Consider the following 26,610-nt stretch of genomic DNA (forward strand, 5'->3'; position numbering starts at 1 on the left):
ACCTGTGTTCACAGCTGTTGGCTGGCTAAGAAAGATTTCACGAGACGTGATACACAGCCCTCGGACTTCTGCTCCAGTCATCTGCACAATTTTTCCCGGACGATATCCTCATACCTCCAGCAGGCGGGTGATGAAACTGTCCACTCTCAGCTCCCCTTCAGCCATCTTGTGGCCACCAGACTCTCCTCCCTGCAGCAGGAACAAGGGCTTCTCCATGGTGGCTGCAGCAGCAGTGGTGGTTTGGCATTCTCACCTAGGAGGCCCTATGCCTTTCTACCCCAGTTCCAACTCACCTCAGGCCCGGGCCTTCCCCCCATCCACTTCCCACGGAGCAGGGAGAGCAGCACCCACTAGAAATAAAAGGGAAGCCCTTGGTCTTGCCAAGAGTGAACCCCCAGTGAAAGGGATTGTTGGGGGGAGGACGGTAATGGGAGGAGGATGGGGAGGGAACACCAATAGAGAAGGGGAGGGGGGGTTAGGGGGATGTTTGCCTGGAAACCCAGAAAGGTAATAACAATTGAAATGTAAATAAGAAATACCCATTTAATAAAGATGGAGAAAAAAAGAGAAAAGTGTCACACATTTAAAACAGAAGAATATGGACCCTAATTTTAAAGCACAGCTCTGTCAATTAACTAAACCTTTAAAAAACTCAGAAAATCAGGCCAAACAATATTTTCTCGGTTTATGTATCTGTAATGTCGCATAAATAATAATGTCCGTTTCTTGCTATTGTGGAGGGAATTAAATAGTTAATATGTAATCATGGAAATTTTGAAGTACCATCCATTTTTCTGTTCATTAAATCAATCTTCCTCATTTCATTGATCAAGTATGTATGTTTTCTTTTCATAATTACATGTATAATAAAACCAGCATAAAAACCTTCAGAATTGTATAAGCTTTCACTTTTAACAAATTAAATTAGTTGTTCTTTGTATTTCTGCTGAACATTTAAATGTTCTTTATATGTCCCAATGCGAGTTTATTAGGTACCTATAAACTTTAAACTCTTTGCCTGAGAGCATGAGTACAATTTAATTATATAGTAACTACACTCAGGCTGTCTTTGTATTAGAACCAATTATATCAGACTCTAAGAAAAATTACTATTGCGTAAAAGTTTGTGTGTGATGAGTGTGAGTGTCTGTGTGTGTGTGAGTGTGTGTGTGTGAGTGTGTGTGTGTGTGTGTGTGTGTCTGTGTGTGTGTGTGTGTGTGTGTGCAGCACATGACCAAACAACTTTCAGGAGCCATTTCTCTCCTTCTGTCATGTGGGTCCCAGGATGTAACCCAGATGTTTGACTTTGGCAATAAATAATATTACCAACTAAATAAATAAATAAACAAACAAAAAGCAAGCCACCAATCCACTTTAAAAGTAAAGGCCAGAAGTTCACAGAATAGTAGCATTGGCCTTACCATATCCTTTCTTTGGGGATGGGAAAATTAATGTTCTGAAATCCATGACTTTCAGGAATTGTGATATTCATGGAAATTCAATTCCTTTGCAGATGCTCCAGTTGTTATGGCCAATTGCTAGAAAGGTCAGCTTAAGCTTGCAGGACCCCAACCATCCCTCCCCCCCGCCTCCACAGATGCTCAAAAGACACTGCCCAGAACTTACTCCACATTCCCCAGAACCACTTTCTATGTCCATCATTTCTTTGAGATGAAAGGTCAGACTCCTTCACCCTAGTCTCTCCACAATCGACATCCCCCCTCCCAAAACACTTCTAAGACTGGAAAATATGTCTTAGGATGTATCTGCCAGACTCGGACTGAGACAATCTAGGGCACTGGTTGTCACTACAACATTGGTGACATAGCACAGGACGCCAAGAACTCTCTAGGAGACAATAGAATGTCCAAGAAGGGACAGCTGATGTCGTGGGGAGCAGACTTTGCCTCCCTGCTAATGTTCTCCCTGTACTGAGCATAAGCTGAGGTGGCCTTACCAGGAGACTTTCCCGGGGCAGAGCCACTGAGCACCTCCTGCTTCCGAAGCCAAATTTTCCTCAAGGGTTGATTATAAAAACCTTAGTAATTCCTATGCATCTAAATGAATGTTTCCTTCCAAATCCTGCCCAAAAAATGTCTCATCCTAACTCAAATTATCCTTCTTCACCAATATTAGCCATTAAAAATTCCTGAGAAATAATACGAGTTTGAATATGCAGTCAAAATGTTCTCCTGTCTTATTATGTACAGGTGCTTGAAATCACATCAAGAAATAGCCTGCATGGAAGGTTGCAACATGGGTGTGTGTTAGGGGAACACCCATGAAGCCTTGTGCTTAGCATTCAATGGTTGACACAAAATTCCTTAGGAGGAAGACTTGCAATCATTATGGTCCTAGAAACAGTGTGGAGGCCAGTTGGCAGAGGAAAGTGAAACATTAGAGCCACCAGTGAAGGCTCCTGTTGGGCTCTACCTTGGTGTTTCCCTCCCCCCTCGCTGAGCCTTTCAGCCTGCTATAGCAAGAAATTGTTTACACCTTTGACAGCTGCTTTTAGCCCCTGATTTGGGGCTGGGATTTTCCATGGCACCCTTCCTCCCCACTGAGCTTTCTTGCTTCTTGTTTTTAAGAAGCTGTTTATGCCCCTGATTGGGCTGGAACTTTCACCTCACAGACTTGTCCTAATTTCCTGGTTGGGGATTTTCACCTGCCTTGTTGTTTTTCCATGGCTTTTGCCTCTGGTATATAAGGAGATCTCAGTAAAGCCTTGGTGGCACTCGCTAAAAAGGGGTGACCCGTGTACGTGTTTTCTTTCAACCCCACAAACCTACACCCGATATTCACACACTGTCAGCGCAGGCACTGACAATAGGTATCACAATAGAAACTAGTAACTAGATTTAACCAAACTATCACATTAATGCCGTATTTCGTGGTATTTTTTTTTTTTTTTGCTCTCCTAGAACCTGGAAGAGGCTTGGGGTTTTCTAATCCTACTCATAATTTATTAATCTTCCCAACACTATGGGCTTTGTTCTGTTAATGCTAACAGCGGCATCCAATACCTAGGATATTTTCTACTGACATGTGTGACGTGAGACAAAACAGTCCCTGTCATCCCTCACCTGAATAAACTTCCTTAGAGGACAGTGTAGTTGGAGGGTCCTTCTTTCCTCTCCAAGATCGAGAAACATTTCCAGTCTTCAGACAAGTGTGTCAGCCATTGTCCAGTGACTGTCTTGAGATGTCCACATTGTCAGCTGAGTGTCGTCATCTAGCCTGCCCTGTAATTGTTGTAGACGATTAATAGGGTTCCAGCCCTAGGATTTAATTCAGTGCTACAGTACTTGCCAAACATGCTCAAAGCCCTAGCTGCCACCCTAGTCCTGTGTGCTCTAGAGAAAGAAAATAAAGAACCACATTGTCTATCAAGTTTCTCCTCCAATAGAAGGAGAATCTGCGAATCTGCATCTGGTCTTTTAAGTAACTCTAAGCCCCAGCTTCCCCACAGCTCCCTCCATCGATTCCATTATTGGTGCATTTTCAGTAACGCTCACTTTATTTTTGGTGTGCAAAGAATATGCACCATGTCATTAAAGTGTGTGTGTATGTTTGTGTGTGTGTTCATCCATGAACTCACTATAAATTATTATCAGATGACCCAGAAGACCGTGGAGAAACCTGTCGATGTGCATGCAGAATTATGTTACTACTGTTCCATGGCACCTTGCAGGGAACACTGAATTAGTTGGCTGCTTTAATAGAGCCTAAAACCAGGCTATGCATGGTTTTCGGTGAGATTGTGATGTGCAACACCACAACAGAGATCAGCAGAAGCTTCATTTATTCCATGCTGCTGTTACCAAGAGGAGGCAAAGCCTCATCCCATAGACAGTCTGGTAGGATCTGATGAAGGGCAATAAACTCAGGGTTGAAATCAAGCCTTTAGAAACAAAGAGAAAAATACAAAGTCAAGGAAAGCAAGAGCTGTCTTTTTCTTTTCTTCCTCTTTTTTTTTTGAGAAGATCCACAAGAGAGACAACCCCTTCCTCAAACTAACAATGCACAAGAGAGACAATACATGACTTAAAAATCAGAAATGAAATGAGGGCCATAACAATAGACACCGAGCAAATTCCAAAATCATTAGTTCTTACTCCCGAGGACTTTACGCCAGAAAACTGGAATATATAACCAATATATATTCCAGATAACAATTACCAAATTTAAATCCAGATCTGGGAAGGTATCTGAAAAATACCCCTAAGAAAATAGATACACTCATTAAAGGTTGCATACATTATATATTATATTGCTTTCTTTTTGCATGATTAAACCCCTTCAAGGACATTTAGCTATGTTATAGAAAGTGTTACTTTTAAAACAAAAGGACAAAGAGTGAAATTGAGGAGTCACTGAGAGACACTTCCCAGACAGGATCAAGGAAAGACGGCTGAGAGATGCAAGCAGGGGCTGCAATGCTGCCCTTGAGAAGGAAATGTTTTTCTCACTTTACCTTACTCTATGCTGTACTGTGTCCGTTTTTTGTGGAAGCGGCTCTCATGCTCTCTGGGTTATGACAAGTATATTGTGATACTAGGAAGAGGGGTGATTTGCTATACAGATATTTTAAGGAGAAGCCTTTGCTTAGTCTCACTTCTTTGCCTAGTCTTGCCTCAGTCGTTCCTGGTATCATGGGAATAACGAACTTATTATATCTTGCCAAAAGGGAAAGTGAGGTAATGCATATTCATGCCTATATAAGGGTTAATAAGCTTGCAGCTGCATGCAGTTGCATCTGCCTTTGCTCTGCATCCCCTGTGTCCTGGTTATTTGTGACCGTACCTGGGCCCCCAACACACTAGATGTTGACACGCATCACCCTTCTCAGTGTCAGGTTTATTTTCTTTCTTTTTTGGAATCTATGATGTGGAGGCGTATTACAGCAACAATATGAAATAGCAGGCGGGCATGTATGAAAATTGCTGTGTTTAAGCTAGGTGTGGGGACAAGTCCTCAAAGGGAGCTGTTAAGATGGGAAACAAATAATGCATTTGTTGCTGGAATTGAGTTGCCTCAGCTGTGTTGCTCTGCCTGCTCAGTGTCCATTCAACATCACTCTGTTTCTACAGAGGAACTCAAGGTTTGCCCCAGCTGCCTGTGAGCTGTGATATGGGCAGAGAAAGGCCAGGACACAGTGGTGATTTCCCACTCCTCAGTTATGCTGAATTTTCCACTACTGTACTTGTATACACAAGTCCAGTGTGGTCAGTTATTATAGATATTTGTCATTTCTTACAGAGGGCAACTATGATTGCCTACACCCAATTCTATAAAAAACAAAACTCAGGAAACCTGGCCCTTGGCAGCAATGAATCAAGAAATATCTAGGATGGTGGGGCATGAATTCTGCCAAGCAATGAACTCAGATAGGTGGGGTTGTGAGGAAGATGTATGGTTGAATAGCCCAATAGATTCACGTTGTATCATCTTGATTTAATCTAAGGACAAAGAAGTGCAGTATCTCTGATGGCTTTCTTCTAACCCCTTGAAAGGTTCACTGGGGTTTGACCTCAGTTCTTCATTCTTCTTGCTGGGGCAGCAACACTCAGGGAAGCTTGAGATTGCCATAGGCACAGTATTAGGCTAGAAATGCTGAGTAGGTGATACTAAGTTATTCAGATGGTGATACCCATTTCATTTGTTCTTAACGTGGACCTAAGGAAAGACAGATCGAGGTCCTTAGAATACAAAGATCATTTCCAGTTCTTTTCTACCTTTCCTGAATGAAAGACTGGTTGGCAGAGAATGGTAAAAATTCAAGAATTGGTAGATGATGCTTTGAATGAAGGGTGGGTTTCTGTGCTGGTTTTAGACAGGTTCTCAGTTACCCCATCTTGTTCTCTACGTTGCTCGTCAGGTTCACTTTGAGCTCAAATAAAGCTGCTTCCACTTTCCAACAGGTCGTCTTACAAAGGGGCCTCCAAGGACTGTGAGGACAGCATTAGCCAATGAGAGCTGAGGTGTGTAACCCACAACTATAGCTTTATCTGAAAGACCCTCAGACAGAGGAGACTCTCGCTCCAGTCCTGAGGACAATCACCACCCCATGAACACACAGGACTCAGTCTTGATGTAAAAACAAGAGGTTTACTTTGGGATACCAATGCACTGGGGCTCGACACGGTCCACACGCAGGAGGGATGTGAGGAGCCTCGAACAACAGAAATGTACAGCTTAAACAGTCATTTACGATCACACAGTTTCATTAGCTCAGCTATTTCGGTGCCAAGGATAACTAGGCAGATGTTTCTCATACTGGAATTCCTGGGATAAGGCCTTAACCACATCAATGTAGCTATTTCTGTAGGAAGGACGTCTGACTTGATATATGTTTTCTTATCCTGGGGTTCCCAGGACAAGGATCAAGGATATCTGTCTTGGCAGGTGTTTCTCTTCTGGAGTTCCCAGGACAAGGTTATAGCGATGTCAGCCTATAGCACAGCTGCATTCAGTACCAAGGACATCTTACTTCTATAGTGGTCAGTCAGCTTCCCAGAGATGTTTCCTGTCTTGTAATTGCCCTGCAGTAAATATGTTCTGTACCCTCTGTTCTTATGGTCGGGCAGCTTCCTAGAGAGTGGGTGGGAATGTGCTTTCTGTACTTTCTGGTCTATTGTCTAATGTCACGGGGCTAAGTGAGGGCCAGCTTAAAGGATTCTCATTCTTAAGAAATGGCTGTACTGATATCAAACGGGGATCTTTCATATCCACTTTCTTCCAAGTCTACCAGCCATCTCAGATTGTTGCTGTAATATGCCTGACAATCAAGGACACAGAAAAATAACTTGATACACAGCAAGGACATGGCAATCATATCCTGTGTCGTTATGTATGTTCTGGATGAGGTTTGTTAAAATGACAATATTGCACAAAGCTTTATATAAGACCCATCAAATTAAGGGTCACTATGCACTGTCATAGCTAAAATGGCCTGGTCAGAAGCGACCACTGGATCACTCTTCTGTAACTTCACATGAGAGGCTTGTGCTTTTTGTGTTTTTTTATTTTTCTGTTTTTTTCTTATTTATTTATTTATTTATTTATTTATTTATTGCTTTATATGTTTTCCGGAAGATAGTTCAAGTCATGGATCTGCCCCCAAAATCTGAGCTTTGCTACTAATACTGTAAACAGTATTAGTGTATGCATTCAATAAAATAACTGGTTTTTTTTTTTAGTACGATAGATGCTTTTGTGTTTTGTGGGGTGATCCATGAAACAGGAGTGAAGATGCTTGTTTCTTACTCTGTCCACTGAGTTATGTCTCTAGGCTTGTCCTACTCCTTTGGCTGCATCCCCCCCCACACATCTGCTGACCTTTTTATTTTTCAGATGAAATCACACGTTATAGCTTAGAGAGGCCTGTAAGCAATCCTACTTTGGTAACTTAAGTGCAAAGAGGAGAGCCCCACACTCAGCCTGAGGGTGCATTCACTGGTGGATCCAATATTTCAGTTTCCTCTCCTAACAGATCACCACATTGTTGCCAGGACCATAATGAATGCAATTCTTTCTCCTGAAGAATCTGGTGGCAACTGTCAAATGTTAAGCACAAGGCTTCAGGTTGTACCTATAACACACACCCACATTACAACCTACCCTACAGGCTATTTCTGGGTTTGATTTCATGCACCTGCACATGATGAGACAGGAGACCTCTTTGACTACTTATAGGAACTGGTGTGATTTCTCAGTAATCATTAATGGGTAATATTGCTGACTGAGGAGAATTTGAGGTAGGATGAAACATTTCTGTGCAGGGATTGGGGAGGAAGCACTCATTTAGATACATAGCAATGACTTAGGTTTTTCCAATCAAGCCTAGAGCCAAATTTGGCTTTGGAATCATGTGGTGCTCAGTGGCTATGCCACAGGGAAGTCCCCTGAAAAGGGCACATCAGCTTTTGCTCAGTACAGGGAGAACATTAGCAAGAAGGCAAAGTCTCTTATCCATGACATCAGCCGTCCCTTCGTGGACATTCTATTGTCTCCTAGAGACTTCTTGGAATCCCTGTGATGTCACCAGTATTGTTGTGACAACCAATTCCCTACTTTTTCTCTTAGTGTCCAAAGGATATATCCACAGACATGTTTGCCCGTCTTTGTAGGCACTTTGGGAGAGTTGATGTTGATAGAGAAGAGTCTAGAGTGAAGCAAACGAAACCTAAAGGTAATGATGGACACAGGACATGGGGAATGTGGAGTAAGTTCTGGGCAGTGTATGTTGAGCTTCCTGTCAGGGGTGTGTGTGGGGGTCTTCTGCTGGCCTTCTTAGTAATGGGCCACAACCACTGGAACATCTCCACAGATATTGAATTCCATGATTATCACAATTCCTGAAAGTCAAGGTTTTCACATCATTAGTTTCTCCATAACCACATGGAGGATATGGCAATGCCTATGCTATTATTGGGTGAACTTCTAGTCTTTACTTTTACAGTGCATTTGGTATGTTAAATTGATATAATAACACCATCAGGAGGCATGGAGGGTATAACTTTTCTGAATTAAACAGGGCATCAATGTACTTCACTTTCATTGCTTCTTTAAATTCAGTGAATATCTGACAGTCGTAAGAGGGAGAGAACTGTGCTCCTGGCATGACCTTATATTCTTAGAACTCCTCTGAATACCTCCGGGTGACGGGGCCAATCTTACCTTCATATAATAGAGGTTCTGTGTGGCAGATATTTTTCTACAGTAGCCAAACTATATGGAGCAGGTAGAGAAAGAGCCTGTAACCTATTGGCACTTCTGGGGCATTTGTCATTTCAGTAGGGGGAATTAATAAGTCTGTTGACCATGTCCTCCCCCTACATGACTTTTTAATGCAAAGTTATTGGACTAGAGTAACAGTGTAGGATATCTGAGTATCCCTGATCAATCAAGTCATTGTGGATGCTGAATTGATGATCTGACTTCTGAAACCAGAGGGGTGAGGGTCCTGAAACCAGGTTGTAGCCTGCTTACCTGATAATAATCCTGGAGAAGGCATCTCTCTGGTACTTGTAAGCCTGTGTGGACAGGCATGGGGAACACCTGGCTGCTTACATCTCTTGGTCTCTATATAGTAGTGGGGGAACTGTGATCCACTTAGGATGCCTCTTACACATAGACCAAACTCCTTGCAGTGACACTGGCTTCCAAGCATGTTCTCCTGTTTGGACCTCACTGTGGTCTGTGTATGCTCTATGCATTCGCCCCATGCGGGTTCACTTGTGTTCTTCTACCTACAGAGGCCCGCAGACAGACGTCATCCCCTGAAAATGTCCTAAACAAGGTGCAGGCCAACGAGGAAGAGGAGAGGCTGAATAGAGAACTGGAGCTAACTACCAAGGAGAGAAATGAGCTGACAGATCGCCTCCTTTATGTGACAGGGGGATCCATGAGTAAGAGGTATGCATTGCTCCAAACAAAGACCTTGTTCTAAACCTCATCTCCCATAGAGAGGAGATTCAGAACCTGACCCTTACTGAGGAGTGAGATTGAAAATGGACTCTCTGATTCAGCCTGTTGAAAATCTGAACTTGTGATCTGAGTGAAGATTTCAGGGATAAAGTCACTGGAGCATGAGTTCCCAGTGTACAATTTGATAGCCCTTGACAGGTGGTAGCTTTGCAAGGTTCTAGGTGTTGTGAGTTTGTGGAGAGTGTTTGTACTTGCTAGGAAGGTGACTGAACGCTATCATCTCATGGCAGCACCCTTAGGTAACAGGTCCCACATTGTTCATCTCCATGCTTAACTAGAAGGCCTGAGGCTCTGGCCTGTTCCTTCTTGTCTGTGTGCCTTAAACACTGAGACAGTAATGGTGCATACATTTCTAATGATTCTCATTGTGCTCTTTCCATATTTGTCTCTCTTTCTCATTCTCTGAGTCTGTTTAATTTTCTTTTCTTGTGGGTGTGTCCCAGTTTGTGTGTCTGTGTGTGCACAGGTCTGCATGCCTATGTACAACTTTTATATGTTTCTATGTCCCTGCACACTTGGAATTTAGGGGTCTGTTTTTTGACCTCAGGATTTACCTTTATAATAGTTTCATGGAGGTGTAAGTGCGTTATTTTGGAAGCCCCACTTTCAACAGTACAGTTCTTTGCCTGTGTGGTCACATTTGTCTATACATTTGTATGCCTTGAGCAGATTATAAGTTTGTGGCAATATCTGGTCTCATCTCCAGAATTATGATTACTGTCTGCCTCTAGAATATTAGTTATTCGGCTTGTAGCATTCCACTTGTCAAAACAGGAAAAATGAAATCAGAGGTTTCTGGATGTATGTGTGTGTGTGTGTGGTTGGGTAAGCTCTGTGGCCTAGGCTCTTGACCGCATAACAGGTTTGAATGCAGATCCAGCCCTCCTGATTGAAAAAAGTGAGCCAGGGAACCCTTTATCTGGGTGCTTAGCTTCTGTTGTCCTGGGCACACAATTCCAAGTTTCTGAAGCTGAAGAAGATCCAAATATGTAGAATTCAGAAAGTGTCCTTCCAGGGCTGGGGTAGTACAGGACACAGCCTGAGTTCATATAATCCTAAACCTCGATGTTCATTGGGTTCTATCTTCCTGGGGCCAGCCCCTACTTCAGGCCAAATCCATTTTATGAAAACTTGAAGATAAAGGAGAAAGAGGTCATGTCATTACTGCACAACTTAGACACAAAGAATATTGAACATCGTGAGAAATTTCAGGAGCTCAAGAAGGAGATTAACTTCTATCGGTAAGTACTGGTCAGAAGGGCCCATCACTTGTGGAATGGCCATGTCTGCCTCTCTTTGTTCTGGACCGGGGGGTCTGCAGCTCTGGGCCCATCTCTTCTGCTGTTTAAATATCACTGTGCCGTGGGTCTTTTGGACTCAGTTTCAGTTCCATATGAGACTGTCATTTATCACCACAGTGTCTATGCATCTTTAGAAGGCTCTGGATAGAACTACACAGATTCAGGCATCAGAGTGTTATTAGGCCAACCTGGGCCTCTGGGGTCATACCAGGTTTAACAAAGCTCAATGTGGGGACCACATGGTTTGCATGACCTCCCTTGGTTCTACTGTCCTCTTGTGGTTGTTTACTGCCTACTAATTGATGCTGTCCCGATGCATTGGGCTCTCATGGGTAGTTGTAGATCCCTTGTTCTTTTGGACAGACATGGACTCTTATTCGTGCTTGGGTCACAGAAACAATTTATTCTTCCCTGGATTGGCCGTTTGCTGTTTGTGCAGCAGCCTTACATGTATGGAGATGTATTCTATGAAGTCTTTATGGGAATCTGGGTCCTGGTGGAGTTTGTGGGATTTGGCAGTTGGAATGGGAGGAAGAGGCTTCAGTATCTTACTATGCAGAGTGTGTTTCCAGCAACCTGCACAGCCGGCTCCTGATGGACCAGGCATGTATGAAGAAGAAGTTGGTCACATTGAAGCAGGAGAGCAAGGAGGTACAGCGATATTTGTTTGAGTTGAACCCGAATGATGAAGACGAACAGGAGAAGACCAGCAACCTCCAGACCCAGCAAAATGTGGTAGGAACAAGCAGCTGAGTCAGATTAACAATGTCTGATACCATTTGCCTATTGGATACATCTTTGCTTCCCCTATCACCTTTCTAATCTCCCCACACCCAGTCAGTCACCCACCTCATGTGATAGAGTTATTCATTGCTCTGTCTATGCACAAGTATTCTGGGATGTTAACCACTCTTCAGAAACTGAATTATGGGCAATTATACTTCTCTGCCCTTTTTGAAACTGCAGTCCAGAAATGGTGACAGAGGAATAACATATCACATGACTGCATCTCCCTATCACAGATTGGATGCTATGAAGAGTTTTGAACGAGTTCTTGGTCGTGTGACAAAGGTCATACAGGGGTCATGTGATGGTTGGAAGCACCTTGTAGGGATAAGAACCAAGTGCAAATGGCAAATGAGTCCTGGTCATTGGCTTTGATCTGGGTATCATGTGGCCATCTCCTTTCTTCCTGCACCCCAATTAGGTCTCTCCCCATTTCCCCATTCTTGGTTTGCACTGGTAGAGTCTGAGGAGCAGCTTGTTCTCCCACAGTGCTGTGAGGGTTGCTGGTGATGTTCCTCAGCCTGCAGAGATATCAGCAATGATTTCAGTGAAAAGATCAGTGCTGTCTGTCCAATGCAGCTGAGGGGACAGAAGGCAGCAACTTGACAGCTGGTATGCATGTCCCCACCAAATCAGTGTCTTAATAGCTGCCTTCTCCTCCCAGGTCTCAGGAACTGCAGGAGACATGGCATAGCATGGATCCCAGGAAGACAGCCCCCTGAGGAATGAGTTTCTCTCTCAAGAGTTCCCTGTGACGACAATCCTCACAGTCAAAGACTTTTTGGGGGAATATTCTTCTTCTCAGATAATTTCCTCAATGTATAGAGACCCTAAATTTATGTATCCGTATGCCAGCCTATCTCCTTGAGGTCTTTCTCCTTTCTCATACCGACAACACCATTTGAGAGACAACTGAGGGGACTACCTGGACATCTCACGTCCTAGAGGAGAAACAGCACTACAACTGTGTTTCTAAATGTTCATTAAGAAAATGCTGTTAAGAAATGTTTTTGGTTATGATTTTCATTGAAGTTTTCTTTTTGTTATTTCATAGTTATATATTCTTGTTACTGTTTTTCATTTTTATACCATTTTAGTTGTTCATTTTATGCCTGTTTTTTGTTAAATGTATTCCTTATGAATAAAAATTGATTTGTAACTCTTGACTCTTAAGACCATCTTATTCAAGGGTCCTTTCCCCTCCTGTAGACTTAGAACTAACAGCTATATATATAGAACTTTACATGGTCCAGTGAATTCAAAGCCACCAAGGGGTACACAGTGTGATAGTGTCTTTTGTGTGGATAATGTGACTTTTTTTATGGACACACACTTTATGATGTAATCACTGCCATACTGCATCCATGCTGTCATGTCTTCTGCTCATCCTAGTCTATATCAGTCTACAACACACATTCCTTATTGACTGTGTGCACCAGATATTGAGTAACACACACTCATGCCTGTAGAGCTGCAGAAAAATGACAACTTTCACAAAGGAATATAGAATAATCCTAATGGAGAACCATGTGCCTCAGTTTTTCTTACAATACAGCATTAGTATTAAACCACAAAGATAATGACCATCAACGTCATTTTGGGAAATAGGTTTTTATAGGTGCTGTTTCACTTGATCATTCATATGCTGTGTTTTTTATTGTTGCTGATTATATTTATTTTTATCATTTAACTCAATGGATCTTTTTTTTTTCAAATGTATGTCTGGGCCACTCCTGAGTGCATTTCCCTTATGATCCAAAAGAGGGAATAGCATTCCCCATTGTAGATGATTGTTAGGGACCATGTGGTTCTTCTGAGAGAGCAGCAGATGCTCTAACCTGTGATTCATCACCACAGCTCCTGTAGGTAGCTTTTGTCCGTCCAGGGCATGTGCTATACTAGATGGACACGATCACCTTCAATTAAGGAGAGAGATCTCAGGAGATGTGTATGTACAGGTGGTTGAGCAGTGCCTGCTCAATGTGGCAGCCTGCTAGGCATCCACACCGGGCTCTGGTGCCTCCACTGCTCATTGTGCATTCAGGATCACCCTCCAGCATCACTCGGTTTCAATTCCAAACTGATCTTTCACTTACTATCGATGATTATATACATTAAGCACATCTCTTGAAATACAGAAGAGACTAGCATCCTTCTACAGGCCAACTTGGCATAATGAATTCTTTTGATAGAAAGCAAGATAATTATCTCAATCTATGCAGCTTAGGGAGGACCTCAAGACCATCCATAGTGAATGCAGACTGCAGCTGTGACCACATGTTTCTTTTCCAGAGCAGGTCTGTGCAAGCCCAGGACTTAGGTGGGACAGTTCAGTTTCACCTTTTACATGGAAATCTGTGATTGTATTGAGAAAGTATATGTTCCACGTGCCTCATTTCCAATTTATGGAATTAAACATACTTACTGTGAGTGGAGGTGACTCAGAGAGATAAAGTGAAGAAGAATAATCCAGTATGTCTGCAAACAGATGCTGTCCCATTAGGGCTTTTCAATGCTCAGCAGCTGGAGAAGCAAGGGAGAGGCATTGGTGACTCTCAGGCTTAGGTCCTCTAGTCATTGTAAGCTGAGCATGACACAAAAAGGGTCATAGGTATCACACTAGAATCTAGTAACTAGATTTAACCAACCTATCCCATTAATGCTATGTTTGGTGGTAGTTTTTGCCCTCTTAGGACCTGGAAGAGGCTTGGGGTTTTCTAATCCTACTCATAATTTATTATCCTACTCAACACTATGTGTTTTGTTCTGTTAATGCTAACAGCGGCATCCAATACCTAGGATATTTTCTACTGTCATGTGTGACATGAGACAAAACAGTCCCTGTCATCCCTCACCTGAATAAACTTCCTTAGAGTTCAGTGTAGTTGGAGGGTCCTTCTTTCCTCTCCAAGATCGAGAAACATTTCCAGTCTTCAGACAAGTGTGTCAGCCATTGTCCAGTGACTGTCTTGAGATTTCCACAATGTCAGCTGAGTGAGGGCAGGGCAGGGCTGGGCAGGGGACTGGGGCAGGGCAGGTCAGGGCTGGGCAGGGGATTGGGACAGAGTCCATGAGATGTCAGTAGGCAACAGGCCAGCTGGGGCTAGTGTGGGTACAGGGCTTCTAGTGTGGGTGTGAGAGGAGGAAATTAGGAATGGTCAGATTCTGATGCAGCATATAGGCGGGAAGGAGCTTAGACCATCTCAGTGCCATATAGGGACATTGTAGACACTGATGGGCAGTGTGGGGATTGTAGGGTCCCATATACTGCTCTCTGCAGGTGTCAGGAGAGCATACAGTGGCTCTGTCAGACTTATGACAATCAGGCAGGCACTGGGTGCAAGTGAGAATCATGGGACAAGCCCTGTGTGCAGCCTGGTTTTGGGACATTCCCAGGTGCCCCATGGACTGCAAAGTAAAGGCAAAGGACACAGGGAAGCCAGCAATTCCCATGCACAGGACATAAATACCTGTAGATCTTTCTAGAATTTCCATAGACTATCTGTCACTAGTCCTCATTATAGAAGGCACCAACATTCTGCCCTCTACTTCAACTTGGTGAGACAGCTATTCTAACTCCAGTAGGAAGGCCTCAGGGAAGACAGTAAGAACTCGCAGGTGACCCCTTTTACTATTGAAACAGGGTCTTCCTATGGAGCCTAGAGTGGCTGTAGGATCCTAATGCTCTTGCCTCACAGTGACTAGAATTCCAATCCACCCTCAAGAGCAGTTGATTCATAGCCAGATCTGATTAAGGACATGTGAGGCCCCAGGGTGCTAGGATTACCAGGGTCCTAGTAAGTTTCTCCAGCCTGAATTACAACCTGAGTTGGTGCTGCTCTTTGGTACACCGCCTGATGCCCACTGACATCACACCTTGGAACTCTTTGTCAAACATAAGCTGTTCTGGGAATGAAGTACCCACACAATAAAAACTGGTCTGGATACTCCTAGGTCAAGAATCCCCTGTTGGAAATGCCTTGGACCGCAAAATTTTAAATTCTAGATCCTTCTGGCTTTTAGAAGATTTATAAATACAAAAAAAAAAAAACAAAAAAAAACAAAGATGGGCATAGTAATTTAAGCCCGTGAGCCCAGTCATGGGAAACTGAGTCAGAGTGATGGAAGACTGTAAGTTCCAGGGCAACCTGTGTTTCAAGAAAAAAAAAAAAAGCATGGTGAAAATTCCACTCAAGTGGAAACCAAAAGGGTTTCACATGGGCCCTGCCATCCACTGGTCAGCACTCTCATCACCACAGCCACAGGCAGACACTGGGGAACATTTCCCACTGTCTCTCTTTGGGATGCAATCCACCCCATGATTCTATGTGAGGAATCCCCCAAAGGTTACATCATGTGAGGGACCTAGAAAGTTCCAGGATTGGGAGAATTTAGGAGTTTATAATTAGGGATGATCTACAGCTGTGGCAAAGTCTTTTCCCAGCACATGGCAGCCCTAGGTTTGTCCCCAACAGTAAAAATAAAATCCCCCAAAATAATTCAAACAAAATGTCATGAAGCCTGCTCCCTGACCAGTCTCCTCAAAAGTGCGCAGGAACCTGGGTCCACAATTAGGACCCAGCACGGCCTCTGTGACCCGTGAGAAGGGATCTAATATGGGAATTAGTACAGTATGACTTATCCTTGTGGATACCTTTGGTGACAATAACCACCTGACCCCTGAAAACCCATCTACCTGGGGGGCTCAGCACTCATGTCAGCCAAAAAGCCCAGATCCTAGGGCCAGCATGGGCAGGTGGTGAAGAAAGTTTGTCTCTGGTGAACATCAGTTGCTGCTCCTGATCTGACTCTATCCTCAGGAGACAATGTCACTCCAGAAAGTGTGGGTGTCAGCGGCTCTTCCCAGGCCAAGGCTGGGATACTGCTTAAGTTCCACAATGCACAGCAGTGCTCACTCTAGAACTCTAAATGTTCTACAGCTGAAAGGGTTGGGTGCTCTGCTGGCCACACCCCTCCCCTGCAGTATTTAGTGCACTCAGAGTGGTGCTTCAGATGTGAGGGACTTCTTGAGGCTACTCCCATGGAGAATGGCAGATTCATCAGAACGGGGCACAGGGTGAGTTCAGAGCACAGCTGGGAGGAATTTAGGGGTGCCAAGCCATGACTAAGACCAGATCCTGGGCTGACAGGCAGTTGAGCTGGAGAACTGGCATCCAAAGTGTGACTGCCTGAATTCCTCTTAGACCAAAAGCCCTGGATCTGAGCTACTTTGGTGCATTCTCCTGAGCAGGGTCCCAGAGGCAGCTCAGAATCGGGGCTGTGCATGGACTTTGGTGCTGGCAGCAGGTGGCTTAGCCATAAAGTGCGGAGCTTTCCCATCTGTGCCCACTCAAACTCCTCTGTTTCATTTTAGGTGTGTTTGGTATAGTTTTGAGACAGGTTATCTTGTAGCAGCCCAACTCGCTTTGAGCAACAATGTAACAGAAAAATAACCTTGAATTCAAGATCCTCCGACCCCTCTGTCCCAAGTCCTGGAATTAAGACCTCCAGCTATGACCATTTTACTGTAGCATAGGATCCATCTCTATTAGAGTGAGCTTTGGAAATACTGGAGCTCCGACTGTTCCTTAGAATTCAGGTTTCCTTAATTCTTAGCAGGAGTTTTGTGATGATGCTGATGAGAGAGTCAGGAGTTAGACTGGGAGAGGTAACAGTCCTGGCAGCCCTGAGTGCGCAGTGAAAGTCAAGACAGAAGCCTGCTGATTAGCACCTGAGTGAAAGTGGGAGGATTCAGAGTTCAAGAACAGACTCAGTTACATACTGAAGACCATATTGCAACATTTTTGTTTCATTTTTGGCTTGTTTTCTTTGAGACAAGGTGTTAATTTATAGCCCTGGCTGTCCTGGAACTCACAATGCCTCTACCATCCCAACGGATGGAATTAAAGGCATGTGCCAACATGCACTGCCACTAATTAATTTTTAATTAAACATGCTGGCACAATCCAGTAATCCCAGTGCTTAAGAGGCCGAGGCAGGCAGATATATGGTTTCCTGACAAGTCTGATCTACAGAGAGTATGTCAGAATAGCCAGGGCCAAACAGAGAAACCCTTTCTCAAAAAATAAACAACAAAATGAACTTGTTTTAAAGAAGAGAGGAACGATTTAACAGAAAATTAGAGACAAAGATACAAATGATATTGAGTAGTGCAGAGCCTAGCTTCTGAGATGAAACTGGACACAATGGGATTAGGGTGGGGATTCTCATCTTGGACTGGGAGACAGAGGGTGACTTCAGGCATGGAAGGCTCAGTCAATCATTAGTCAGGATTCTCAATCAAGAGGGTGTTGTAAGATCCAAAATGTGTGAGCAGTGTTCTTCTGCATGAGACTAGAGGAACCCGCCTACCCATACAAAACAGCAAATGAAGAGTAATCACAACTATACGTCTGGAAGTCCACAAGAGGTTATGGTCCACCTTAGTGTGGATTATTCAGAGCACAGGTGGAGAGGAGTAGAAGAGCTGATGGTGGCTGAGGCAGGAGAGGAGTTCGGGTGTGAATTTGAGCCAGTAAAGGAGCTTGTAGGTTGGGCAGAGCAATGAGAGGTGTAACAGCATAGCTGTTGAGATCCTTCAGATTAATTTGTCTTAAGATCCTCATGCCATAGCCAAGGACAGGAGTAGATCTGACTATTGGGTGGCTGGGCTCACATAGCCCAACAGGTTTGGCCTTGCATCTGTGGGATTCCAAGTCTCTCCCTTTAGACACAGCCATGGAGAAGGTGTAGCAGTGAATTTGCAATGCTTGGCTTATGGTGTTGAGTACTTCATGCTCCACAGAGCTAGGAAATGTCCTAGAAGCCAGGGAGGCTGAGCCATGATTAGGACAGGTCTCCAGGAGAGAGAAATGATAACCAAAGTCACTAAGAATTTCCTGAATCACAGTGTCTGTTAACCATATATTTTATTTACTTATTTTTATGGGCCTGAGTGTTTCACCTAATACATGCTTGTGCACCATGTGGTATGTCTGGTGCCCATGAAGTCCAGAACGTTCCATTGAACTGCAATTACAGGCTAATAGGAGCCACCATGTGGGCACTGGGAACTGAACCCTGGTCTTCTGCTCTTAGCCACTAAACCAACCATCTCTTCAGCACCCCCACCTCATTGTATTGTCATTAAGATTTAACCATTTGGCCTTCAGTATTTGAATTAATGAAGATGTGACAAGAGTTATAGTTACCATGATGGTTCAGGCATAGACAGGCAGGCATCTCATTGTATACAAAATATAAATTCTTTCTTTCTTTCTTCCCTTCTTTCTTTCTTTATCTTTCTTTGTTTTACTCTTGGAAACAGGGTTTCTTTTGTGTAGCTGACCTGGAACTAGCTCTGTAGAGGGAGCTGGCCTAGAATTCACAGAGATCTGTCTGCCTCTGCCTCCCAAGTGTTAGGATCAAAGGCCTGTGCCACCACCATCACACATCCTTCTGTTTTAAAGGAAAAATGTAGCCCTACATGGCAGCACGAGTTTAGTCCCAGTATAGACATTTTTCTAGAGTTCCTGAAGGGCTTGCTGCCTTCCCCTTTAGCCCTGGCTAACTGTGAGAGCTCCACACCTCTGGGGTTTGCTTCATAAGAGTCTGGATGATGAGGGTCACAGGCTGATATATCTGTGTACAGCAAAGGATGCTTGGTGAAGGTCAAGTGGGTACAGATCAGCAGGTAGATGCTCTGCCACCCAGCCTCATGGCCTCAGTTTGATCATGGGTGAAAGCAGAGAACTGAGTCCACATTGTGTCCTCTGCTCTCCATGTGCATATCATGGCACAGGAACACCACAAACTACATAAAATGTAAAATGCTGAAATGCTGAGAGAAGAGGCCTATGGTAGGCACCTCCTACTCCTGAGACTTCCAACCACGAAAAGCAGGGGGTAGAGAGTGAGGATGCAGAGTGCACACAGGTCAGGACAAGGCCATGTTACTGAAGCCTCCATGTGTGGTGAGCAGGCTCTGGGGCACCATGAGGGAAATCAGGAGCCTCTGGACTTTGTAGAATTACAGGGTTCCATGTTACCTCACATGCCCATGATTTGCCCCCTACTGCAGGGAGAAGCCAACACCAGAAGCCTCCAGCTCCCAGCCCTGCTTTTGCCATGTAGGTTGATCCAGAAGAGCTTGGAAGTCCCTGGACCTGGAGTCTCAGGTGGTTGTGAGCCACCTGACCCTGGTGCTGGAGACTGAACTCAAGTCTTCTGCAAGAGCAGCAAAGACCCGTGCGCTGCCTGGCCCAGCCAGGGCTGTGAAATGGTGTTTATTTTCATCTGAACAAGCCCAACAACAGTTTAGGTCCCTAGAAGCCACATAAACCTGGATGCAGTAGTGTCTGTCATCCAGCACTTCCCACAGGGAGATAGGAGCCTAAAGTGGACAGTCTCTAGGGTTAGGGGGAAGGGCTAGCCTAGCATACACAGCCATGGACGAGAGGTAGAAGGTGAGGACTTGTGCTCAGGTTGTCCCTGACCTTTACACAAGCACATGAGTACCTGTACTCACAGAAACGCCATACAGTCATAGGTGAGAAAAGAAATAAAAACAAACAATATTGAAAATACAATATACTGGGGCTGGAGGGATGGCTCAGTGGTTAAGACCACTGACTGCTCTTCCAGGGGATCTGAGTTCAATTCCCAGCAACAACACTGTGTCTTATAACCATTTCTAATCTCATCTTCTACCCTCTACTGTTGTGTCTGAAAACAGGGACAGTGTACTCACTCATATGGACAAAATAAATAGTTTTTGTTTTAATCCTTTTCTAAAAAAAGAAACCCATCTGTGACACATGATCATTGTGTGATTCCAAATGTCCCTAAGTCAGTACAGTACTATTGCTACATGGTCACCAGTTGTGTCAGTCTTGGTAGTAGAATGGCACAGTTGAAAATATGCTGGTCACAGTGACCAGGCAGCCTACAAAGCTAACAATGAGCAGAGAAGGCTGTGCTGTGTCCAAGTCCTCTACCCCACACTGCCACCTCATCCCTATGAATAGAGCAATAAAGAACAGATGAGGAATCGTCCAGGTTTCTTTCCTCTTTGATTTCTTTATTAACCTAGCCCCTGTGCTACATGTAACCTTGTCACATCTTCTGTCCCATTCCTAAGCCCTCATACCTGTCAGATAAGACAGGGATCTTGCTTTGGGGGGAAGCTCTGGTCCCTCTCTGTCCTAAGAGGCTCTGAGCCATCGCTGAAAGAGAGTCCTCTGAGGATTGAGGGAAGTCCATAGCCAGTGCTCTGACTTCCAGGAAGGTTTGAGGAAGGTGGTCCTCTTCTTGTGGTGCCTCTAGTAGGAGCAGCCCACACTTGGGCCCAGCTCCCACTGTCAGGAAAAGGTGGGTGGCTCTGGTATTTGCACAGCTCTCCAGCTGAATGAACAGTGCATCTCTCCTCTCTCTCTTGGAGGAAGTCTCCAGTCTCTGGTGCAGGTGCTGTTCCCAAGGCAAAGGAAAGGGAAGTGCAGAGTGAGGACTCCCAGGATCCTTTAAACCTTGTCTGCATTGTCTTCATTAATTTTTATGTTTAATTTTTATTCCATGTGTATTGATCTCATTGTAGGGGTGTGCATTCCAAAGCATGAATATTGAAGGTAGAGGAAAAAGCATGGGAGTCACTTTATCCTACCGTGTGGGGTCCCAGGCTCTGAACCGGGTTGTTGAGCTTGGCTACAAAGAGCTTTCATACTGAATTTCCTACTGGCTCCGATTTCAGGGAGAGTGTGTCATAGAGACCAGATTGGCCAGTAAACTACTGATCATCCTGCCTCAAGCATTGCCATCTAGTTCATGAAAGGTTGAGTTATTGACATGAGGAACTGGGGATGGCCCGAGGTGCATGACTGAGGCTATCTCTGCTCAGTGGCATGCCTTTGGGGACTGATAGTTTTCATCACTGAGATGTCATTTGACTGCAATGCTCCTCTGGAGAGAAGGAGTCTCTTTTGCCAGGGCATCAGGCTCTCCAGACAGGCCTGGAAGGTGGAGGTCTAGAGGCCAGGCCTGCATTCCTCTTCAGAAGCTGCATTTACCACTCTGGACAGTGCTATAGCACAGGGTCACATATCCAGTTCTACCCTGAGACCTGCTGATAAAGAATGTCTATCCTGGGACAATGTCTATCATCGGTTCAAGGTGTGGCCCAACCAACTTATTATAAAGGATGATAGTGGTTGGTTGAAAAAGGCAGTAACTTTCTATGAACCATATATTAAGTTTTTATGTATACTAAAATTAACAATGGAAAGAACAGTGGTAGGAGTGGAAGCTAGAGGACAACTGCTGAAAATGCTTGCTTTTGAAAATGCTAATAAAGAGTATAGGAGAGCATAATTACCTATAAAGGAGACTGGGGATATTAATGCTTATATGAAGGCATGTAAGTATATCTTCTCTGAAAATGGAAAGATGCATTTTTGGCACGTATTGATCCAGATAGAGTTATTAAATTATATATTGAAATACTCTTGAATATCCTATAGGCACTTTAGCTCAAGATGAGCTGCCTTTAGAATGGATATATATTAAATTTAACTTTAACAAAACATTAACAACATATGAGGAACAAATTTCTTTAATTATTCAGCAAGGCATACAAAGACCTGTTACAATGTGGGGATATGATTGTGCTGCTTTTGTTTTCTCATTAAGCAAAAATAAAGTGGAATATTTAATGCAGACGTCTGAAGTTTTTCAATTAGCCATGATTTCTTACACTAGAAATACTGAATTTCATTTTCCCCATAGTAAATTCTGGGATTGCTTAAGAAAACAAAAAAAAATGTGATAAATACACTAATTTCTGTTGACCCATTACCATCTGCCCTTACTGTGTTTACAGATGGCTCCAAGACCAAAGATCTAAGACAGATGGCTTATTGGACCAAAGATTAATTTTGGGGACAAGAATCTTCTTTTGGGTCAGTACAACAAAATGAAGTATTAGCAGTAAGTAATGTATTGCCGGATTTTACTCATGATGTAAAAATATTATAGCCGAGTCAGCTTATGTTGTAGGAGTAGTACAGAATATTGCAACTGCTGTTGTTTCTACATCTAAGCCTATATTAAATGTTATTCTCACATATTAAAGGACTATTGTTATTCTGAAGCTCCAGAATATTTTTTACACATATTAGATCACATTCAAGATTGCCAGCATCTTTAACACATGGCAATCATATGGTAGATCAATTAGTGGCATTTGCTACCCCAGAAGAAAACAGTCATAATCATGCCAATACAGGATATTTGCATATTAAATATAAGGTTCCCTATTCTGAAGCCAAACAAATTACTGCTAATTGTCTTATTTGTAAGCCTTCACTTATAAAATGTATTGCATCTGAAATTAATCCCAGAAGAATGCAACCTAATACATCGTGGCAGATGGATGGAACCCATATTTCTGAGTTTGGTCGCCTTTCATATATACATGTAAGCATAGATAATTTTTCAAAATTTGTATGGGCTACACCATTGCCAGGAGTACGCACTACTCATGTTATACAGCATCTATTGGAAACTTCTGCTGTTATGGGACCGCCTTCTAAAATTAAAACTGATTATGGACCAACATATATTTCTTATCAATTTAAACAATTTTGTCGGCTCTTCCGGGAAAATGGCGACTCCTGCAGGTGCTCCAGAGTTGCTGCCTCCATGGAGCCTGCGACCTCCATGGGCCCTGCTGGGGAACCCTGCCTGCGGGGCCAGCCTCAGCCCATGCACAATGTGCTCCCTGCCCCGTGGCTTTGAGCCCCCAGTTCCTGAGGACGTGGGGCGGCAGAGTTTGGCGGAGCTGTGGGAGAGGTTGAGGCGCCAGGAGAGACTTTTGGGCAAAGAAAAATTCATTTGCAAATTGCCCGACAAAGGTAAAAAGATCTCAGACACCACTGCCAAACTGAAAGCTGCCATTTCAGAAAGTGAAGAGGTCAGAGGGAGAACGGAACTACTTCATCCCGTCAGTGTTGACTGTAAGCTAAGGCATAAAGCATCCACAAGAGTTGATACCGACATAGACAAGGCCCAGAATTCTGACCTGATGCTTGATACTTCATCATTAGTTCCTGAATGTTTGTCAGTAGACATTGAATCATCTAAAACAACCTCAGAAACACAGGAACCTACACAGCTCACTCACAAAGGCAATGAAGAGACTTTGGAGACTAGCTGCACAGTGAGTACCAGCCCATCTGTCCGCATCACAGCCCAGGCTCCCCCATCTGAAGTTAATGAACATCTCCCCCAGCATTCAAGTCAAGCGGAAGAGGTTTCCAGCAGCGTCAACAGTCTGTTTATCACTAAATTGCAAAAGATCACAACTGCAGACCAGACTGAACCCTCAGAAGAAAACACCAGCACTGAGAACTTTCCAGAACTGCAGAGTGAGACTCCTAAGAAGCCTCATTACATGACAGTGATAGAAATGCGAGCTAGAAACCCAGTGCCCCCTCCTCATAAGTTTAAGACCAATGTGTTACCCACACAACAGAGTGACTCACCAAGTCATTGTCAGAGGGCTCAGTCTCCTGCTTCCTCAGAAGAGCAGCGACACAGGGGTAGGCAGCATCTTGATGATGTCACAGCAGCTCGCCTTCTTCTGCTCCACCACCTGCCTGCACAGCTGCTCTCCGTAGAAGAGTAGCTGGCTCTGCAGAAAGTGCAGAAGCAGATTTATGAGGAGATGCGGGCAAAGCTCGCAGCACAGAAACTATCCGAGAGACTGAATATTACAATCCAGAGCTACAATCCAGAAGGGGAGTCTTCAGGGAGATACCGAGAAGTGAGGGATGAAGATGATGCCCAGTCCTCGGACGAATGCTGAAAATGAGCGCTGGGAGATCCCGGGAGTTGACTGTTGAGCTTACATTGTCTCATCAAACTTCCTAACAAGTACCAAGAGTGTCAGACCTTGTTGAGGGACAGTAGTTCAAGTTACACAAAGGTAGCTACAAAATAAGAACCCAGTTTGTCTTTCAGAAGATGATCTTCACATGCTTGAACAGTTCAATATTTGAACATTGTGTTTGGCCGTATTGTGTTACAGTTTTGCAGTATATTGTGCATTGGTCTGATATTTTAGTGTGAGTAGAACACACGTTTTCTTTAAGATATCTGCTTTTTCCTTCTTCGTATTCTTATCAGATAGTACTGCTTACACCCCTTCTGGTGAAATACTTTGTTATCCCAGGCACCTAAAGTGAATTAGGAAGGCCTGGTCCCCTCACTCGAGAAATGAGGGGAACAGTCTAAAGAATGGTACGCATGCTTGCATGGACACATTCCTGAGACACTGGATGTGAAATGCCGCAAACAACACTCGGGAACCACCACCACTGTGTCTGCTGCTCTGTCCTCTCTTGGGGCGACTGCTGTCACCTGTGATGAGGTTAAGGAGCACTTGGAAGAAGTGCTGGGTGGGGAGGGTCTTCTGAGCTGGTGTGGGGAACTGCTCCTGGCTGCCCTAGGCTTGAACTCATTGCCATCTGGGATGATAGGTCCCTGTACAGGACACTCGTGCTTGGTAAGGAAACCGGTGTTTTTCTAAGAGTTACAGTTGAATTGTCAGTATATTGCTTTTTTTCCTTGTTAAACCCACAGAGGTGTTTACAGGCTGTAGAAACCTCAGTCCTGTATGTGCACATTTGTGCTTTTTAAAATGATTATATGATCATTTCCAGCAAAGATAACAATGTTATCAAAAAGCCTTTGTCTATTATGTGGAACTTGTAAAGGAGAAATAAAATACCAATCAGAGCAAAAAAAAAAAAACCATTTTGTCAATGATATCATACTGTACATATTACTGGCATAGAACGCCATGCACAAGGACAAGCTTTTGTTGAAAGAGTTCACCATACCCTGAAATGACAAATTATAAAATTAAAAAGGAGGAAAAGAGATGACCTTACACAGCCTGAATGGAGTTGGCATACCAGTCCCAGAGTAATATTGGCATAAGCATTATTTTTTATTAATCTTCTTAATTTACCACAAGGTGAAGTTATATGCAGAGCAGATAGACTCTTTATTGGACTTCTCTCTGAAGGCATGGAACAGACAATATGGATAAAAATTGCCCGAGATGCTGAATGACAGGAAGGGACATTACTGTATGTAGGGGAGAGGGTTTTGTCTCCTTACAGGATGGGAGACTATTCTGGTTACCCGGGAGACAGATCCAAGCACAGAATGATAAGAACCGCTCCCTACCCTCAGAGGAATCCAGTTAAACCAGCTACATTTTCTCCTGATGGATGTTCTCCGGAGATGAAGGAGGTGTCCTCCATTACTGAGGCCCTGGCTTCTCTTAGTGTCGACCTACGACAACGGAGAAGGATCGATGCAGTGACAACCCCATTACCTAGGTGAGGCAATTAAGTACTGAAAGGAAAACTATGTTGTCTCCTACAGGAAGTCCTTTACTGCTGAGCACGTATTCTTAGCAGTGTGTGCTTTACTCACGGTTTCTTCTGTTGCGGCCAATGCGAGTTTTCAGGCTTATAATCCTTGTCCACCTTTATTTGAACCTGCTACTTGGCGGGGAAACAGATGTGGTTTTATACACCACCCCAAGCATTTTATCATCTCTTTGGAATAATTTGACCTTTTGAATAGACGTGATGGAGCTTTGTATAATTTTCCTTATGCTGGATTAAAGATGCCTTTGTGTTTAGGAAAGAGACCAGGCCTACAAATGGGTTATTAAAATTGGCGATTACCAGGAATAATTGTTACAGTCTCCAGGATTGACAGCTTGGTCTATAACCAAAATTGGAATAACATTACATTTGTTAGCGAGCCAGTATATCCTATTTGTGCTTGGTTTACTTATGTAGGCTTAAAATATCTCCCATGCAATTGGAAATACTGCCCTGGCATATTTCGAAAAATTATTCAAGATAAATGAATAAATTGGGGTCCTTATGGCCAATTATTAATACATGTTCAGAATGGAATGTTACCACTTGTGATTTGTCAAATGTTACCAGGATGAACTGAG

The 26,610-nt window shown here is 43.7% G+C and overlaps 2 protein-coding genes and 1 pseudogene across 10 annotated transcripts in view; 2 read left to right on the forward strand and 1 right to left on the reverse strand.

Moving 5' to 3' along the window:
• Nucleotides 1-12,735, forward strand: part of LOC134483118 (disks large homolog 5-like) — a 44,975-nt gene extending 32,240 nt beyond the window's left edge. For both annotated transcript variants that reach the window (XM_087595508.1, XM_087595506.1), the window contains 4 exons: nucleotides 9,258-9,417; nucleotides 10,587-10,730; nucleotides 11,363-11,525; nucleotides 12,241-12,735. In XM_087595508.1, coding sequence (XP_087451634.1) covers nucleotides 9,407-9,417; nucleotides 10,587-10,730; nucleotides 11,363-11,525; nucleotides 12,241-12,270 — 348 coding nt within the window. In that variant the 5' untranslated portion in view covers nucleotides 9,258-9,406 and the 3' untranslated portion in view covers nucleotides 12,271-12,735. The remainder of the gene's footprint in view (nucleotides 1-9,257; nucleotides 9,418-10,586; nucleotides 10,731-11,362; nucleotides 11,526-12,240) is intronic.
• LOC134483120 (uncharacterized) overlaps nucleotides 1-24,154 on the reverse strand; it is a 37,378-nt gene extending 13,224 nt beyond the window's left edge. For 3 of the 8 annotated variants that reach the window (XM_087595455.1, XM_087595456.1, XM_087595454.1), the window contains exons 1-3: nucleotides 24,110-24,154; nucleotides 3,084-3,242; nucleotides 115-491 (exon numbers count right to left, since the gene is read on the reverse strand). The gene's annotated coding sequence lies outside the window, so the exon portion shown is untranslated. Of the gene's footprint in view, nucleotides 1-114; nucleotides 492-3,083; nucleotides 3,243-14,001; nucleotides 14,100-24,109 lie in introns of those variants that run through there. The other 5 variants (XM_087595453.1, XM_087595457.1, XM_087595452.1 and 2 more) reach the window with 3 other exon arrangements.
• On the forward strand, nucleotides 23,338-24,462 carry LOC147998831 (DNA-directed RNA polymerase II subunit GRINL1A pseudogene; annotated as a pseudogene).
• The last annotated feature ends 2,148 nt before the right edge of the window (nucleotides 24,463-26,610 follow it).

The sequence above is a fragment of the Rattus norvegicus genome, chromosome 19 (assembly GCF_021556685.1).
Source record: "Rattus norvegicus strain SHRSP/BbbUtx chromosome 19, alternate assembly SHRSP_T2T, whole genome shotgun sequence".
Taxonomy (NCBI): domain Eukaryota; kingdom Metazoa; phylum Chordata; class Mammalia; order Rodentia; family Muridae; genus Rattus; species Rattus norvegicus.